The 17500-nt window shown below is 49.4% G+C and overlaps 5 protein-coding genes across 9 annotated transcripts in view; 4 read left to right on the top strand and 1 right to left on the bottom strand.

Moving 5' to 3' along the window:
- LOC126575865 (uncharacterized) overlaps window positions 1-3924 on the top strand; it is a 5180-nt gene extending 1256 nt beyond the window's left edge. For both annotated transcript variants that reach the window (XM_050236852.1, XM_050236853.1), the window contains 4 exons: window positions 78-351; window positions 417-2431; window positions 3030-3696; window positions 3766-3924. In XM_050236852.1, coding sequence (XP_050092809.1) covers window positions 78-351; window positions 417-2431; window positions 3030-3696; window positions 3766-3836 — 3027 coding nt within the window. In that variant the 3' untranslated portion in view covers window positions 3837-3924. The remainder of the gene's footprint in view (window positions 1-77; window positions 352-416; window positions 2432-3029; window positions 3697-3765) is intronic.
- Window positions 1-17500, top strand: part of LOC126575879 (CTD nuclear envelope phosphatase 1 homolog) — a 19746-nt gene that overhangs the window by 741 nt on the left and 1505 nt on the right. Inside the window, exons 1-6 of one of the 4 annotated variants that reach the window (XM_050236869.1) lie at window positions 10238-10377; window positions 11335-11834; window positions 15173-15430; window positions 15538-15720; window positions 15815-16009; window positions 16096-17500. The exon at window positions 16096-17500 is cut by the window's right edge and continues 1505 nt beyond it. In XM_050236869.1, the coding sequence (XP_050092826.1) occupies window positions 11595-11834; window positions 15173-15430; window positions 15538-15720; window positions 15815-16006 (873 nt within the window). In that variant the 5' untranslated portion in view covers window positions 10238-10377; window positions 11335-11594 and the 3' untranslated portion in view covers window positions 16007-16009; window positions 16096-17500. Of the gene's footprint in view, window positions 1-10237; window positions 10378-11331; window positions 11835-15172; window positions 15431-15537; window positions 15721-15814; window positions 16010-16095 lie in introns of those variants that run through there. The other 3 variants (XM_050236871.1, XM_050236868.1, XM_050236872.1) reach the window with 3 other exon arrangements.
- Window positions 3906-6143, bottom strand: LOC126575871 (esterase B1-like). The gene is made up of 7 exons (XM_050236860.1): window positions 5958-6143; window positions 5750-5887; window positions 5440-5590; window positions 4977-5368; window positions 4564-4908; window positions 4249-4503; window positions 3906-4187 (listed from the first exon to the last, which is right to left on the bottom strand). Exons 1-7 carry the CDS (start codon window positions 6102-6104, stop codon window positions 3987-3989), a joined length of 1629 nt encoding a protein of 542 aa, XP_050092817.1. The 5' UTR covers window positions 6105-6143; the 3' UTR covers window positions 3906-3986.
- Window positions 6485-8873, top strand: LOC126575870 (esterase B1-like). The gene is made up of 4 exons (XM_050236859.1): window positions 6485-6758; window positions 7168-7305; window positions 7374-7919; window positions 7976-8873. Exons 1-4 carry the CDS (start codon window positions 6612-6614, stop codon window positions 8777-8779), a joined length of 1635 nt encoding a protein of 544 aa, XP_050092816.1. The 5' UTR covers window positions 6485-6611; the 3' UTR covers window positions 8780-8873.
- Window positions 8887-10110, top strand: LOC126575880 (charged multivesicular body protein 6). The gene is made up of 4 exons (XM_050236873.1): window positions 8887-9069; window positions 9138-9247; window positions 9314-9753; window positions 9815-10110. Exons 1-4 carry the CDS (start codon window positions 8998-9000, stop codon window positions 9847-9849), a joined length of 657 nt encoding a protein of 218 aa, XP_050092830.1. The 5' UTR covers window positions 8887-8997; the 3' UTR covers window positions 9850-10110.

Below are 17500 nucleotides of genomic sequence, written 5' to 3'. Positions count from 1 at the left end.
AAATATGGTTGCTTCTATTCATTATTTGTTTACCTTTCGGGTACTGTTTAAAGAATGCATTCGTTCTGTGTCCTTAGGTAGCTGATCTGCGAGTTCACTTCTTCAACGATGCACTCATTATCGGTGCCAACGTAACACTGACCGAGCTAATGGCAATACTGGAAGAGGCGAGCCAAACGGAGGGCTACGAGTACTGTGGTGAGCTGGTGAAGCACCTGGATCTGGTCGCTAATGTGCCGGTCCGGAATGTCGGTACGATTGCCGGAAACCTGAGCATCAAGCATCGCCATCCGGCCTTTCCTTCCGATGTGTATCTGCTACTGGAAGGCGTTGGTGCTCGGCTAACGATCGGTAAGCCCATCAATCGATTGGCTTCCTGTTTCTTCCAGCTAACCCACCTAACACTGACATTTTAGCAACATCCCACGTCAGTACCAAGAGCGTCACGGTGGAAGAGTATCTGGCGCTCGGTATGCACAAGAAAATCATTCTGAACGTGCTGCTGTACCCGATGGATGCGTCCCGGTACACACTGCGAACGTATAAAATCATGCCCCGGGCACAAAACGCACACGCATACGTCAATGCATCCATCCTGCTGAACATCCAGGAATCGGTCGTTCGCTACGCTTCGATCTGTTACGGTGGCATCAATCCACGGTTCACACACGCCACTACCCTGGAAGAGTTTCTGATCGGAAAGAACGTCTTCGATGATGCCGTACTCCAGGAAGCGCTCTCCGTGCTCGATAGTTCACTGGAACCGGACGCGGAACAGCCCGACGCATCACCAGACTATCGCAAACAGCTCGCAATGTCACTGTTCTATCGCGCAACACTTAGCATTGGGAGTGTGCACAACATCCGCCTCAATCCCCTGTACGCTTCCGGTGCAGTAACACACACTCGGTTGCCTTCCCGGGGTCAACAGACTTACGACACGATACAGGAGCACTGGCCGATGACGAAGAACATACCGAAGGTGGAAGGACTTGCCCAGACGGCCGGTGAAGCGGATTACATCGACGATCTGCCCAATCAACCGCACCAGCTGTTCGGTGCACTCGTACTGGCCAGGAAACCACACCACCGGATCGTGAGTATCGACGCCACCGAAGCGCTGAGTCGGCCCGGTGTAGAAGCTTTCTACTCCGCCAAGGACATTCCGGGTACGAACAATTTTATGCCCACGGAACTGGGCAACAAAGAGACCGAAGAGATCTTCTGTAGCGATCGAGTGCTGTACCACGGACAACCGGTGGGCATCATCTTGGCCGAAAGCTTCGACGAAGCCTACCGAGCGGCCCAGTTGGTCACGATCGAGTATGGGCAGTCTAGCGAGTGCGAGCAACCGGCAATCTTGTCAACGGTTCGTGCTGTCCTCGCGGCAGAAGCCGCTACCGAGCGCATTCACCTCAGCGATGAAGTGCAGATCGGGGAGCAGTATCGGGAACGGGATGAAGGTGAATCCGGCACGATGAGCATGAGAATGGAGGGGAGCTTCGATCTACCGAGCCAGTACCATCTGTCGATGGAAACACAACAGTGTATCTGTGTGCCGATCGACGATGGGATGGATGTGTACAGCTCGACACAGTGGGTCGACATTTGTCAGATTGCGATCGCCAGAGCGCTACTGGTGCCCGAGAACAGCCTGAACTTCCGGATCCGCCGGTTGGGCGGTGCTTTTGGGTCGAAGATATCGCGAGCGTCTCAGGTGGCGTGTGCTTGTGCGATCGCGGCTCACTTCAGTCAACGACCGGTACGGTTGATAGTGTCGCTCGAAGACAACATGGCCGCCATCGGTAAACGGTCGGCCTGTGCCAGTAACTACGAGATCGAGGTGGACGAGCGGGGCAAGGTGCGACGGTTGCTGAACCAGTTCTACCAGGATTCGGGCTGCAGTCTGAACGAACCGGTCGAGAAGGTGACTTTCCTGTTCTACCGTAACTGCTACGATACATCGGCGTGGAAGGTGTTGGGCCACAGTGTGCTCACCGATACGCCCAGCTCCACTTACTGTAGAGGCCCGGGAACGAACGAAGGCATTAGTATGGCTGAAAATTTCATGGAACATATCGCTCATAGGATGGGGCTCGATCCGCTGGAGGTACGGCTGCAGAACTTGCCCGAGGATAGCAAAATGCGCGAGCTGTTGCCACAGTTCCGTGCTGAGGTTGAGTATGATGAGCGGCGCAAGGAGATCGAGCAGTTTAACCGCGAGAACCGCTGGCGTAAACGTGGAATTGCCATTGTTCCGATGAGGTACCCGCAATACTTTGTAGGAACAATGCACGCCCTGGTCTCGATATACCACGCGGACGGTACGGTGGCAATCACTAGCGGTGGAATTGATATGGGGCAAGGTGTGCACACTAAGGTCCTGCAAGTTGCTGCACGCACGCTGGGCATTCCGATGAGCATGATAAAGGTATGTTAATTAACGGCGGGAGGCTGAGGTGTTTCTTTTGAGACATTTTTTTACGTGAACGCTGATCCTTTCAAGAATATTGTGAAAAGTTTTTGGATCAATCGAAGAAAAACTGACCGAGTTATAGATTTTTGTATACCAGCGCTTCATACATGGTCAGTTGGTGCCCATTGTAGTATAAAAACTACAGGACCAACCGATATGATTTTTTTTACACATAATCTTTACACTCTTTGCCAGGTAACCACGTTGAGTTTTCATAAAAATAGCTAATTTTTTTTTTTAATACAATCATTTAAAACTCGTTTTTTAGTCAAAATCGTAAAAAGCATTACCTTTTCAACTTTAAAAATCTACGAAAAATCGAAAAATGGGAAATTCAACAAAAACTCATCGGGGATACCTGGATAAACTTATAATCTATCAAAAGAATATTGATTTGTATTTTTCTGATGGTCCAGCACGCACCTACGAAGGGCACCGTTTTTGGTACGAATCAAAAGATTTGCCCCTTAAGACCTCAGCGACGAACCCGGTTTCATCATTGATGAATTCACAATTAAAATTCCCGTTAACATTTACGACTTTTTTTTTCAAGGTCAAAGCGATGGCCAACATCACTTCACCTAACGCTATTGTGTCCGGCGGATCAATGACCTCTGATGCAGCCTGCTATGCAGTGAAAAAGGCGTGCGAGATGCTGAACGTACGAATCAAACCAATCCGGGACGAATGCAAGGATGCAACATGGGAAAAGATCACCCAACGGTGCCATGAGCAACATGTTGATCTGTGCGCACTCTACCAGTACAACGTGAAAGAGATGCAACACTATGCCGTCTGGGGGTTGACCTGCGCCGAGATTGCGGTCGACATTCTTACCGGGAATGTGCAGATTTGCCGCGTTGATATCCTGGAGGATGTCGGAGAAAGCATCAGCCCCGGCATCGATATCGGACAGATCGAGGGTGCGTTCGTGATGGGCATTGGATTGTACTTTACCGAGCAGCTCGTGTACAGCAACGAGTCCGGTGAGCTGCTTACAAACCGTTCCTGGAACTACAAACCACCCGGTGCCAAGGACATACCGGTGGACTTTCGGGTAAAGTTCCTGCAGCGCACACACAACGAGAACTTTGTGCTACGCTCCAAAACCACCGGTGAACCGGCACTGAACATGACGGTTTCGCTTCTATTCGCGCTACGGATGGCGCTGAATTCGGCACGACAACAGGCTGGCCTTCCAGATGACTGGTATACCATTGGTAGGTGAAGAAACCCGAGCAAGTAGTGCAATTTCCTCTAAACTGTTTCTTTCATTTCTCATGGCGTAGATGTTCCCGCAACTCCTGAGCAAATTTACTTGCTGGCTGGCAACACCGCCAACCAGTTCAGGTTATCGTGAAGTGAATGTTTATCATTAAGAGATGTAGTGCAAGATGTCAGTTTTTTATCAATAAACAGGTGGCATGGATCGATTAGCAAAAACCCAATTAATCCTCTTTTATTTCAAAAACAACACAACATTATTACTTGCAACTGACACTCTCATGTTCTAATAAAGCTGTTCCTTCTGGTACAAGGAATCCCACAGCTCCATGCGCTGTCTCTCGGGGAGCTCTACGTACCTCAAACCATCATTGGTGATGTTAAGACAATTGTACGGTCCAATCGAGCTACCCACTGGAGCCCAAATGTCACCAGCAACACCCCCATTTGGATTACCGGACGTAGCAAAGTTACTGAACAGCTCGACCTACAAGAAATGAACATTGATTAATCGGCCATTCCATGGCGCACATGCGGCCACTTCTTACCATTGTCATCATTGTCCTATACTCGAACGTATCATTAGCAGGCACAGGGCTGAATGCATTTTTGAAGATATACGACAAATCGTCAGCATGAGCCGTACCGGGGACATTACGATCACAGAAGTAAATCCGGTAATGGTTGTACGTGTCCGAGTCAACGGCAAACCGATAGACGAAGGTTTTTGCTGGCTTGCTTGAAGCAATACGACCGTAGATGGTACGATGTAGTCCATGCCAGAACAGTTTGTCTGTCATCAGCTGCATAAAATGCACATTTTTTTACGTTTTGTTTGGCACTTGCTGGACAAAGTCTCTTACCTGGAGATAACCGTTGCGATTTTCAAACGACGGCTCCGTATCACCGTAGTAGAAACGTTTCAGCTTCAATCCGTACTCCTTACAGGCCTGCGAAGTACGCACCAGTTCCAGCTCCAGTGGAACCAAATACTCGAAATCCTTCAGATTGTCCATGATGGAAGGATTCTCTTTAATTCCACTCAAACAGAACAGCCCCTCGTCCGAGTTTCCACCGATCAATATATCAATGGCATTGCTCCATGCCTCACGGCACATTTCCAGCGGACTCTTCGGTATGAAGGTACGCTCGGTCACGTACGGTTCGATGACTGGCCCAAACGCGAACAGGATTCTGTTCTCTAATTCCTAGTGGAAAGATTATTGCAAAGATAAGTGTTGCAGTGCGCTCGTTCCATTCAACGAGTCATACTTACATTCGCCGTCAACAGTAGATCCTGGTGTTTAACGATATCCTCAGCCGGAGCGCCCATCAGGACTTTCAGTGCGCCTGCCTCTCCACCTGCACCATCCCATCCGATCGCTTTGGCTAACCGTTCCGCCATGTTTCTTCTCGGTGCGATACTCCAATTGTTCAGAGCACATCCGGACATCACTATTGCGCGCTGGAACAGACCGTTCGATTGGTTGGACAGCAGATGATAGTGCACGGAGCACCCGCCAGCACTTTCTCCAAACAGGGTAATGTTACTGGGATCGCCACCAAAGTTTGCAACGTTTTCACGCACCCAGCGAATGGCAAGATTCTGATCCTTCAGACCAGCATTACCAGGAATCCCCAGTTCCTTCGAATCCAGCGACAGGAATCCTGAAAGCAACGCAACAGATGAACTGGAAATCGACATTCTGAGGAGCTTCGAGTTCGAGCACTGCGCTTACCAAAGGCTCCGATACGATAGTTGAACGAAACAAACACAACATCCTTTTGAATTAGATAGTCGGGAGCATACATTTCCGTCCCGCTTGATCCACGCATAAATGCTCCACCATGTATCCACAGTAGCACCGGGAGCGGTTTGCTCGGGTTCAGCTGGCAAACGGAACGAAACACTTTGTTTGACTTTACTTTCGAGATGTAAATGCGAAACAATCCATCATCCCTGTCAGCAGACATGATGCCAAAATATTAGCAGATAAGCGAAACAACCCTCCATTATCTCTCCCATATGCTACTGCCCAGCGAAGTCACCTGTTTGGTGTACACATTAATGTACAGATGGTCCTCGCTGCCAATGATTTTGTTCAACAGCTTGCTGTACTGATAGCCACTGGGGCCCTGCTGCGAACAGTCCAGCGGTTCCGTCCATGGTTCCGGTAGCTCCAAATCCTGCGTCATCGCAAAAGGATGTTCATTACTCTCACGTTTCACGGACTCACCATCGGCGGCTGGTTCTTACCTTGAATCGACGCACTCCAACCGGTGGCTTGCAATAGGGTATGCGCTGAAAGTTGTAATAGCTTACGCCCGTGCTGGCCACCTTTTTCAAACCTCTTATCGGCCCGTAGCCCGTCTGTACGACTGGATATTCCGGAGCGTCCGTCATGATGATGGGGCTGTTGCTTCTCTAAAGATCTTCCAACGACTAACTGGCTGGATGATGACGGCAGCAGCAAGCAGCTGTACTCTCATGTGAACCCCATCTTATTATCTTATTATTAACTACATTGTAATTGAGATAGTGAGCACCGAGATAAGCTGAGCATTGGTGGGAGGGGTTGGTTTTATATCTTCCATCGGACGATACCCATATCGCCGGTGCCATTATTAGATCTACTCAAAGTTACTCGAAGGGGGGTCAAACGTGCGATAAGATTTTTGCAAGTTGTTCGCTCTCGCTATTCACGCGACCGAGCGTCAGCTAAACCAAACGCACACACCAGCAGCGAACCAAACCGCGACTAATTGTGGTGCTGCGTGCTTATCACAACCACAACACAAGCGGTTCTTCTGGCCAGACTGGCGACAGACATTCGTTGTCGAAAGGGAGCGGCTTGTTTAGTTGAAGTGCGTAAGTGGTAAAATCTGGACGATTCATAAACGCAGGGACATCATGGCAAGCAGCAAGAGTGAGCTTATTGTGCAAACCGGCAATGGACCGGTGCAGGGAACGAGCAAGACCTCGCTGTACGGCGTGGCCTATGCTAGCTTCCAGGGTATCCCGTACGCTAAGCCGCCCGTGGGAGAGCTCCGTTTCAAGGTAGGGCGAAGGTCAAGGGCAATGTTTTGTTGTGCCGGGGTACCGGTACGATCGTCTGCCGTCATTCAATGATCGTGCAGCACTGTGTGTGTTCGTGTGTTGTGTGTTTGCTTGTGTGTTTATCAATGAGTAGCTTGTGTTGATGTTTAAATTGATTGTGTTTTATTCGCTCGCGCATGATTGCATGACCTGATGATGATGATGATGATGTTGATGGGTAAATCACTATTGCACAAGAGCGAAAACAATTGAAAACGTTATCAATGCGCAGTGTTAGCACAGCGATTAACTCGTTTTACAGAAATGTCTCCCTTTTTGAAGGGGTAAATAAGTAGAAAATTGGGTTTTTAGGTCAATAATGATCATTCAGAGCGGAAAAATACGTTTTGTTGTACACCTCCGTTTGTAGGATCCTGTGGCTCCGGCGAATTGGACCGAAGTGTTGGACTGCACCAAGCAATGCGATCCCTGTTATCACTTCGATCGCCGGGTGAACCAAATCGTCGGTAGCGAGGACAGCTTGAGGTTGAACATCTTCACGAAAACGGTAAGCAAGGAACCGTACATTTGCTATTATGCTTTAATAAATCGTCGAACCATCCTCAACGTTTCCAGATTAAACCAACGAAGCCACTGCCGGTCATGGTGTACTTGTACGGTGGTGGATTCGTAGAGGGAACGAGCGGGACGGAACTGTACGGTCCTGATTATCTAGTCGAAAAGGATATCGTTCTGGTCACGCTAAACTACCGCGTCGGTGCCTTCGGGTTCCTGTGTTGTCAGTCGCCCGATGCTGGTGTACCAGGGAACGCCGGTCTCAAGGATCAACGGATGGCACTGCAATGGGTGCGTCGCAACATTGCAAGCTTCGGTGGCGATCCCGGTTCGGTTACCCTCTTCGGCCATAGTGCTGGCGGTGCTTCCGTGCAGTATCACACCATTTCGGAAGCGTCGAAGAATCTGTTCGACCGTGCGATTATCATGTCCGGCAGTACGATGTGCGATTGGGCACTCTCACCGCAGCGCAATTGGGTTGAAAAATTGGCTAAAGCCATCGGTTGGCAGGGTGAGAGTGAGGGCGAGAAAGCAGCACTCGAGTTTCTCCGCCAAACGGCTCCGGAGGACATCGTGGCGCATCAGGAGAAACTATTCGGACCGCAGGTCAGTTGCAGTGCATCACATTGAACGCTATGATACTAAAAAATTGTCATTTTCAGGAAATTCAAGAAGGACTCCTTACACCGTTTGGTCCTACAATCGAACCGTACCAGAGCGAGGTATGCTTCATTCCGAAAGGTCCGCAGGATATGTTGCAAGCGGCCTGGGGCAATTCAATCAATGTTATGATCGGTGGCACCTCCGAGGAGGGACTAATATTGCTCCAGAAAGTAAAACCCAATCTAGCAGCGATTTTACAGGATCCCAGGCTGTTTGCCGGGAACGTGCCAATGCGCCTGAACATATCGATGGAACAGCGGATGGCGTTCGCCGCTCAGCTGAAGCAGCTGTACTACCCCGATTCCGAACCGGGCGTAGACAATCTGGGTGGTTTCATCGACATGGCATCGGATCGTGTGTTTTGGCATGGTTTACATCGTTCCATTCTGGCACGCGCATCGCAGCAGGGACCGGGGGTTAAAACATTCGTCTATCGGTTTGCCGTGGATTCGCCATTCTTCAATCACTATCGGATCCACATGGTTGACCCCGACATACGTGGTACATCGCACGCGGACGAGATTTCGTATCTGTTTTCGAACATTTTTGCCACTGCGCTGGATCAGGGCACGATGGAATATCGTGCGATTCGAGAGTTCGTGGACATTTTTACCAGCTTTGCTGCTAACGGTGATCCGAATTGTTCCAGCACCGCGAACGTAACATGGAGTGCCGTGCCGGAAACGGTTCCTCCGTACGAATGTTTGAACATTGGCAACGATGGCATCACCGTTCAGGAGCTGCCCGAAGGCAAACGGCTGAAGGTGTGGGACTCGTTCTACGCGAATGATACGCTGTTCTGAAATGGAGATTATAGCGAGTCGAATATCGAACTGAATAAATTCAAATGAACTGGATGGTACACCGGTGCTGAACAGACTCACCACCGATTAACAACCTTGATCGCGCCAAACAATAATAAAAACAAGTGACTCATTTGTTGGAAAAAATCACAACTTTACACGATTCCAGTAATTGAATTAGCCCTATCCTCCGTGGTTGTGCCTCGCAACATTAAAAAATGGGAAATATATTCGGGAAACCTAAAACAAAGCCCGTCAGTAGAGTAACAGAACAGGATAAAGCGATTCTCGTAAGTAACTGCTCGTTCGCTCCAACAACACGCACGATAAACGACCCTTCCTCATCCGATCCTTGCAGCAATTGAAACAGCAACGCGATAAGCTCAAACAGTACCAGAAACGGATTGAATTGTCTCTTGAAAAAGATCGCGAACTAGCGAAACAATGTCTCGCAAGCGGAAGGAAAGAGTAAGTCTCGTCGAGGCACCCAATGGCTCCTTGTGACTACCCTTTTGCTTCCTTTCGATTTTCCAGCCGGGCCAAAACGCTGCTACGGAAGAAAAAGTACCAGGAGAAGCTGCTGAGCAATACAGACGCCCAACTGGAGACGCTAGAGAAACTAGCTTCGGATATCGAATTCGCCCAGGTCGAGGCACAGGTCGTCAGTGGCCTGAAGGTCGGTAACGAGGCGTTGAAAAAGGTCAACGAAGTGCTGTCCATCGACGAGGTGGAGCAAATACTGGATGAAACTAGGGAGAGCATCGAGAAGCAACAGGAAATTGATGCCCTCCTGAACGGAGTGCTAACGGAGGAAGATGAAGATGATGTGTTGGCCGAGCTGGACGCCCTGGTTGCCGCTGATCAGCAGCAAGAAACAGAACAACCGGATAAGGACGACATTACTGACCGGCTGCCAGAGGTGCCGGATGATGAGCCAATCAAACAGAAAGAACGGCAACGCAAAAAGAAGAAAGGTGAGACACAGCGAAAGCTCTTTTGTAAACAGCTGCCTTGATCATACGATTCCTATTCTAGATGCGCCTCAAAGAGTGGCTATGGAGGCCCAATGAGCGACGAGTTGTTGAACAGAGCGCTCTTATCAGCTGCCATCGGACCGGAGGGGGATTGATCGTGCCTGCTGCGCCTTTGCGTCCTTGAGAGGGTGAAAAAACAGCGGAATTTGGTGATCAACGTATGTAAATACCCATATTACAGTTTCTATTGATTCCCTTCGGAGTGGGATGAAACCAACTAGCAGAGGATGCCACTTAAAGAAAGAAAACGATGGCAAACAATAAAGAAAACGAATGTGCGAAGATAATCGAAACTGATGAAACGATCGTTTTAAAAAAAACCCGAAGACTTACATCTTACGCACCTTGGCATCGTTTGACAACTCCGCTGACAACACACTTCAGCTGTCAGTGGCGGCATTCTAAAAAAAAAAGTGGCAAAAAAGCAGCAAAATCGGAGAGAGGTGCGTGCGTTCTGTTGCTAATTCGGATTCTGCATTTTTGGCCGAAAATCCTGCACTCCCGCAAACCGCGTTCCGGGTGGTGCACTCGGATGTGCCCGGCTAGCTATCTAGCCACCAACGGGTAAGACAACCACCTCCGCTCTGGCGAACCTGGCACGGGCGGCCGTTCTCTCCCGGAACGAGTTACAGAATCGGACGACGGCGGCGAGAGTGACGATCGATCGAGATTTTGGCTTCACTCCACGGTCCGCGCGTGTGTACCCCGAGGCTCGGAACCACCCTCTCACCGTACCCCGTCGCCGGTATCCCCTGCCCCCCGGAATGTGAATGTGTACGCGCGTGTGTGTTTGAGTGAAGAAAAGGAAAACGTCTTCCTTGGTCAAGGGCTACTTATCTGCTTATCTACCCGCCACCGCCGTCATCGTCCTGCACCGATATCCAAGACAGCATTTTCTGCTCAAGAAATCCAAGGAACCTCGTTCAGTGGGCCAGTATGCAGAATTCCCAAAAATGTGTACTTTTCCTTCTACCGCCCCTCTCTCTGGCGCTGCTGATTGTGCGCTTTCTGCTTCTGCCGGGCATGCGGAGGAAGGAAAAGCGCCACCCTCCTTGGTTGCCGTGTTTTGTGCGATACGTTGGTGTGCGTGCGCGCTAGCCTTGCCGGGAAAAGAGCGAAGATGCTGAGGCGCCATCTAAGGAGCAGCAGGATTCTCATCCCTTTTCGTCCCTTTTGTTTTTTGCTTTATTGGAGAGAGATCGAAGCTTTCCCCCGCTGGGACAACATCCTAGCGTAGCGGCACGTTTGGCGGCCTTCCGGGAGGCACTAAACGCGCACGAACGCATGCACGCACGCAGTCGGAATACATCCTGCGAGTGGCTGTTCTGCTGTTTTGGTTTTTAATGCGTATTTGCTAGCCGCTCGAACGCCCTGTGCGTCCCTGGGGCGGTGAGCTAGTAAAAAAGGCGCTTTTCAAGGACTCACGCTCGTGTCGTGTTGGGAAAGAATTCTTGAAGTTGGCTCTGCATATCGCTAATCCGTTAATTTCGTCTTTCTCTGGATCTTTTCTCATCGAAGCAGTCGCTGGCTCTGCAGTCATTCGTCGCTCGTTACTGGGATGCAGTCGTGCTTGTGAAAAAAGTGTCCCTTTCGTGATCGGAAAGTGCAAAGTGTCCCACGGGCGTGCCAAGCCCCGCAAGAAGATTTTCCCGCCCCATCACAGCCATCCGTAGACCGCAGTCCCTGCGTAGCGTAGTGTTTCCGTAGAGTAGAGTGACGGCAGTCGATCCGCGCTTTCACGTGTCTGCCGGCCGTACCGGTAACAGCAGCAGAGGCAGCACATGCAAGCGGCAACCACCACCGTGACCAGCGCCGTCTCCAATCGTCTGAAAGGAAAGGAAAAGCGTACACAACAGCCAAACAGCAGAGGGTCAAAGGCGACCTCCCTTCATGCACTGCCCCTGGTGGCCCTGAGGATGCCAATGTTGTCTCAATTTCAAATGCACTTACGCGCGTTTCTCGTTCTGGCGTCGAAGGTATGGACCTGCATCTGCTACATGTTCAACCGACAGGTTCGGGCGGTAAGTTTCACCCAAATTTGGTTTTCCTCCTTTATTTGGCATTTTTTTCCGCTTCCTCTACACCCTTTCCTTACAATCTCCTTTCCCTGCCGCGACACTATCAAAGCTATCATTGGTTACGTTCGTTGGTTTTTTTTCTAAAGATGCCGCGGTCATCTGCGGTTCCCCCTTTTTGCGTTGGTTTTTGGGGCGAGAAGGACACTGGCATTCGATCGGTTTGGCTTTTCCCTTTCTTCGTACTAGTTCAATACAGCGACTTGACGATTTGTTCATCATACGTGAAATCAACACGGGGTCACCACTCCTCCGTTTGTCTTTTTTGGTTCACCGCTCATTCACGAATCCGTGAAAAACGAACGAAGCATGTGTGTGCTCGCTGTTTGCGCTCATCTTTCGGCACTTGAACGGGAGGAATGATCACATCCACCTTACGACATACACACGATCCACGACAGGTCGCGCCGTGTGCAGGCCGTTAGTGGCCGTTTGTTTCTTTCTGTTTGTTGTGAAGATTTATTTTTTGCGACACGAACCGGACCGTGCGCCGGTTGGTGGAGTGGCGGAGACATTGCGCACAGGAGGGGTTTGAGAAGACGCTACACGTTATGAATTGTGCTGCTGTTGTGAGGGGGTTGAAGTATCGAAAAGGCATGGCAAATGGATACGACGCGACCGTCGCGGGGCCCAAAAGTATTCAGTTTATACGATGTGATGTGTTTGCTCAAACCTGCGTACTGCGACCGGGGCGAGCACCCGATAGCCTTGCTTACGTTGCTACGATGGTCATGAGCAGCAGTAAGCATGACGTTCAACTTTTCTGAAAATTTGTATTATTTTAGGAAGCTTACCGTCTGATAGAAATGGAAGGATTAGGGCTAATGTAACATTCTTAATGATTTGCAATTGCAGCCCATATTAAGCTGCTGCACATAATTGCTGAGATTAAATTGTCATTGACAGGATATCGAACACCAGGAACGGCCTCATGGCACACTTTCTATGATCCAGCTTAGCTTAAGGACGATTATTTATGAACCTCTCAAAAGTGCACCTTGAGCTCAGCGTCCGAACGCACACCTCGCTTGCGCGAAACGTATGACGCGCGTTGATTGGAATATAATCTTATCTCGCAACACTTATCACGATATGAACGACGCTCAAACTCACATCGATTGTACGAGGCGGCATGCGGAGGTGCCAACAAGGGAGGGGTATCCGCTACCAAATCGTGTCCCTGCCCCAAAATCTCCACCGTAGCTCATAATTGAAGTAGCCCAGAATGAGGGCAATACTAATTTAATTTCGACAAATCACACTACAACCCGCTCGGCTGCATAGCCAATCCAGCAATCCGTTGCCTGCTACGGCCCGTCGATTCATACCAACACTCGCTTGCTAGAATGCAAACGCATAAGCGAGGATGACAGTGACATGCAACAACGGAATGATACCCTGCTCGTCCCCAATTCCTCCCAACGATGGTTGGTCCGAGCTAATGTGCGTACGCGAATCGGTTGTTAAGGGGCTGCGCTTTAGTGTAGATTAACAGTTTAGCGTACACCAAAAGGGGGGGATTCAATTGGTGGCAATTGATGTTGAGATGAATATCGGCAGCAAATTAATTCTGAGCTATGATGATGTCAACCGACAGCAAACAGAAAAGATATTAGACGCTTTATCAATCTAAGAAAGTAAATATTTATTGAAAATTGTTTCACATACACTAGCCGTCAATGGGTGCCGCAGACGTTGCTGTACGGAAACGAAATCAACCGAAAACTGCCGATGAAGAAGGCAGCCCCCTTCCTCCTCAGCTCGAATTGTTGATGGTGGTGTGTCTATCAATTCATCCACCCATTCTCGCGACCAATCACTCACATTCGATTTGCATTGCTGATGTTGATACCACCACCGCGGCCGCCCTTGCACCGATTAGGCATGTCCGGGAGAGGCCCGGGGGGGGGGGGGGGGGGGGCTCGCGATGGTGCAGCAGGTCACAGACCTGCATGCTAAGCAATCTCGCTACCGCTGCATCGTGTGTTGCAATGGCCTTCCGCCCGGCGCAATCGATTCAAACAACCCTGACGCGGCAACCATTTCAATCCTGTTTTTATGCCGCAACGCGTCCAGTTGTCGTCCAGTGACAATCGCGCATCAGAGCGTCGTTTGGGTGATAAGGGGAGGGGGGGGGGGGGGGGGGAGGTGCAGATCAATATGCAGCAGAAACTAATTGCTACGCAACTGCAACTGCAGTAGGCCATTCAGTAGTTCAGCGACGCTCGCCACTACACGCTAGACACCACTTGTCTCTGGGGGGTTGCAGCACGTGCGTGCGTGCATCCGTGGCCGCATGGAGGGGGTGGGGAGGTCAGTTGAGCTCACGCCGACTCTGGCAACGTTTCGAGTAAGTAGCTCCAGCGTTGACTCATGGAATTGAGACCTCCACAGCTCGAGCTATCGTACGGAAGATTCCACGTGCGTGAAACCTGCCTAGCACGTGGTGGTAGTGAGTGCGCTGATCCCTACACGGCGACTGTGTCTATCCGCCTCGACGCATGTCTTCCGACCGGAGCGACGGTTTGTTGTTTGCGCTTTTTTTTTACAACCGCAGCAGCAGCAGCAATCGTTTGTAGTCATCCCTTGTCGCGATATCTTACGCGATTGTCAGCCAAGTTTTGACGATGACGATGCCAACCGATGTGTGCTGGTACGACTGAATGGAACATTGGCGGCAGAGAGACACCACGTTCTAATTATAACTGATATGTTCCGTGCGCTTCCTCAACCCGTCGTCGTCGTCGTCGGTTCTGTGTGTCGAGCAATATTCAGATTGCTGCTCCCAACTCCCGCTCTGCCGCCTCTACTGGCGGCAATTTCGCGAGATTCTCTCACATGCCAGTGTGTCACCTGAAAGCAGGTCGGAATGGGCTGGTTTTTTTGGGCAAAGTTTTTGGACGAACATGAAATGAAAATCCTCGCTTCGCTTGCCAACTTCGGACGGGAAGAGGAGTCATGTGATCAAAGATTCGTTGCTTATACCGCCTGGTTCATACATTAATGTTTTTTTTTATTTGTTTTCATTCTGTATATTTGTCTGAAAATCACACGGTTATTTGCCAATTACTATACTCCACAAATAAAAAGTGTACAGTAATAATCATGCACATTAAACAAGCCGCCCCCTAGTATCATTCACTGCTCACCATATCATACTAGCCAGCCAAACAAACAAATGCCACCAATCGCTACCGTCCACTTACACCGCCGCCACCGCCACCACCACCGCCAAATGATACGCTTTTATGATTTTCTCTTCAACGATAATTGAACTGCCTTAGTTTGTACAGCACCAACCGGTCAAATATGAACTGTTCCCGCTTACGCCGGTGTCCCGGCACCGGCTGAACATGGTCCAGCGCAAGACGCTCGTGCTGGACCTGGACGAGACGCTCATACACTCGCACCACGACGCGATGCCTCGCAACACGGTGAAACCGGGCACGCCGCACGATTTCACGGTCAAGGTGACGATCGATCGGCATCCGGTGCGCTTCTTCGTGCACAAGCGGCCACACGTCGACTACTTCCTCGACATTGTAAGTACAGTTGTTTGGGTGTGTTTTTGTGTTGAAGGTTTTCTCATCGTTTATGCCCTCTATTAACCCCTTTTTCTTCCTTCCGGTTCGTCCTGCCTGGCTAATAGGTTTCGCAGTGGTACGATCTGGTGGTGTTTACGGCCAGCATGGAAATCTATGGTGCTGCTGTCGCCGACAAGCTGGACAATGGTCGGAACATTCTGAGACGGCGCTACTATCGTCAGCATTGTACGCCCGATTTCGGATCCTACACCAAGGATCTATCGGCGATATGCAGCGATCTCAACAGGGTAAGACCAGCGGCGCCGCTAAGGCGGAGGATTCATTTTCGAATGACAAGTATGCTAAATTCTTCTTTTTCTCTTTCGCAATCCTGTTTTACAGATATTCATAATAGACAATTCGCCCGGAGCTTACCGTTGCTTCCCGAACAATGCAATACCGATCAAGTCCTGGTTTTCCGATCCGATGGACATCTGTCTGTTGTCACTGTTGCCACTGTTGGATGCGCTGCGGTTTACCAACGATGTGCGGTCCGTGTTGTCGCGCAACCTACACCTTCACCGTTTGTGGTAGCAGGTAAGCTGCAAGGGGGGAGAGTGCCATTCGCCATTTCTAGTTATGTGTGGTCCTAATCTTGCTCACGTCCTTTTCTCAATTTACAGAATTTAATGAACATACTAAGGTGCGCTGTGAGTGTACTAAAATCGATTATTTCTTTATTTTATTCTATTGTAATGCGTAAATATTAGTAACGGGGAGTGAACAAACAAACAAACAAAAAAGAAAAGACGTAAATCACACAGGCGAACAGCTCCTAGGGCCGTGTTAGAGAAGTGCTACGGTCTGGTGGTTCACAGTAAATTGAACCAACGTGGATTTGCATAAAAAGAGCAAAATCCTTCGATGTTTTTCTTAGAGAGCACACAGAAAGAAAAAATAGAATGAAAAAAAAATCAAACAAAAAGGACATTTTCGTATTAAACAACCGATTGAGCCAGTGGGGGCAGTACTCTGGCGTGGCTCTGCGAGGCTCTGCGGTGCTCCCAAGTATTCCAAAATAGCGCGGTCATAAATGGTAGTAACCAACGAGCCAATACAGTGGTAAAGTCTTCTCATTCGTTGCTAACGAAACAATCATGTAGCCGATTCGATGAGAGGTGATAATTAGCCACGGGAAAAGACAGACACTTACACATAAAGCCACACGAATACTGTTAATACGTTGGAAATTGAACGATCGAATCGAATCGTTTGTTTGCGGAGGGTTCGCTCAATCTAACTTGTTAACTACTCACAACAAGCAATCAGATTAGAATGCAACGGACATCGTCACTTTTTTGTAGCAGATCCGGACTGCCGTCTGCTCGGAGAAATCGCAACGAATCGGGGGAGTGGCGAAGTGGCGAATGTAACTCCCTCATGGAATCCCGAACACTATCATGAACCAAGCAATTGGTTGCTAGCGGTAATGTGTACGGGCGCGATAAATACTAATCCGTTGCTCTACAAGCAGTCGAAACAACTGCAAGGTGTAGGATAATAGAAGCGGGTGGAGCAGTGTAGTGGCTAGAAAGTATTTTCATTTCGTTAGTTCATCAAGAGGCTCTCCATTTCCCAACTACTAGGAATGTTAGGATTATTTGTTTGTTTTATAATAATAAAAAAATAGAGACAACTCTGGGCAACGAAGAGAGCCTACAAGGTACGCAGTTGTTATCAGAGGAATATCCAGCCTGGAAGCATCCGCCATGTACGATCGGATCGTACAATTAAAATGCAGTAAGCAATGGTTCATAACGAATGGCTTAAACGTTTCTTTTTGCTCAAAACATCTAGCCCCTATAATTTAGAAGCATCCTACTGTGCGCACGCAGAATTAGCGTAGCGAAGCATACAGCGAAAAGCAGAAAGTGAACCGTTTTCCGATACTATCTTCTCGGTGGCCCAACACTTTTCGCGGTAATTGAAGTGGAGCGACAGTGGAGTTTTCTACTCGCGTTCTTCACCTGTAGAGGCAATAAGACTTACCGTGATGTGCGTCTCTGTGCGGTTATAGTGAAGGATACT

Source organism: Anopheles aquasalis, chromosome 3 (genome assembly GCF_943734665.1).
Source record: "Anopheles aquasalis chromosome 3, idAnoAquaMG_Q_19, whole genome shotgun sequence".
Classification (NCBI taxonomy): domain Eukaryota; kingdom Metazoa; phylum Arthropoda; class Insecta; order Diptera; family Culicidae; genus Anopheles; species Anopheles aquasalis.
Note: the sequence above shows the minus strand (reverse complement) of the source record. Positions and strands in the feature narration are given on the sequence as shown.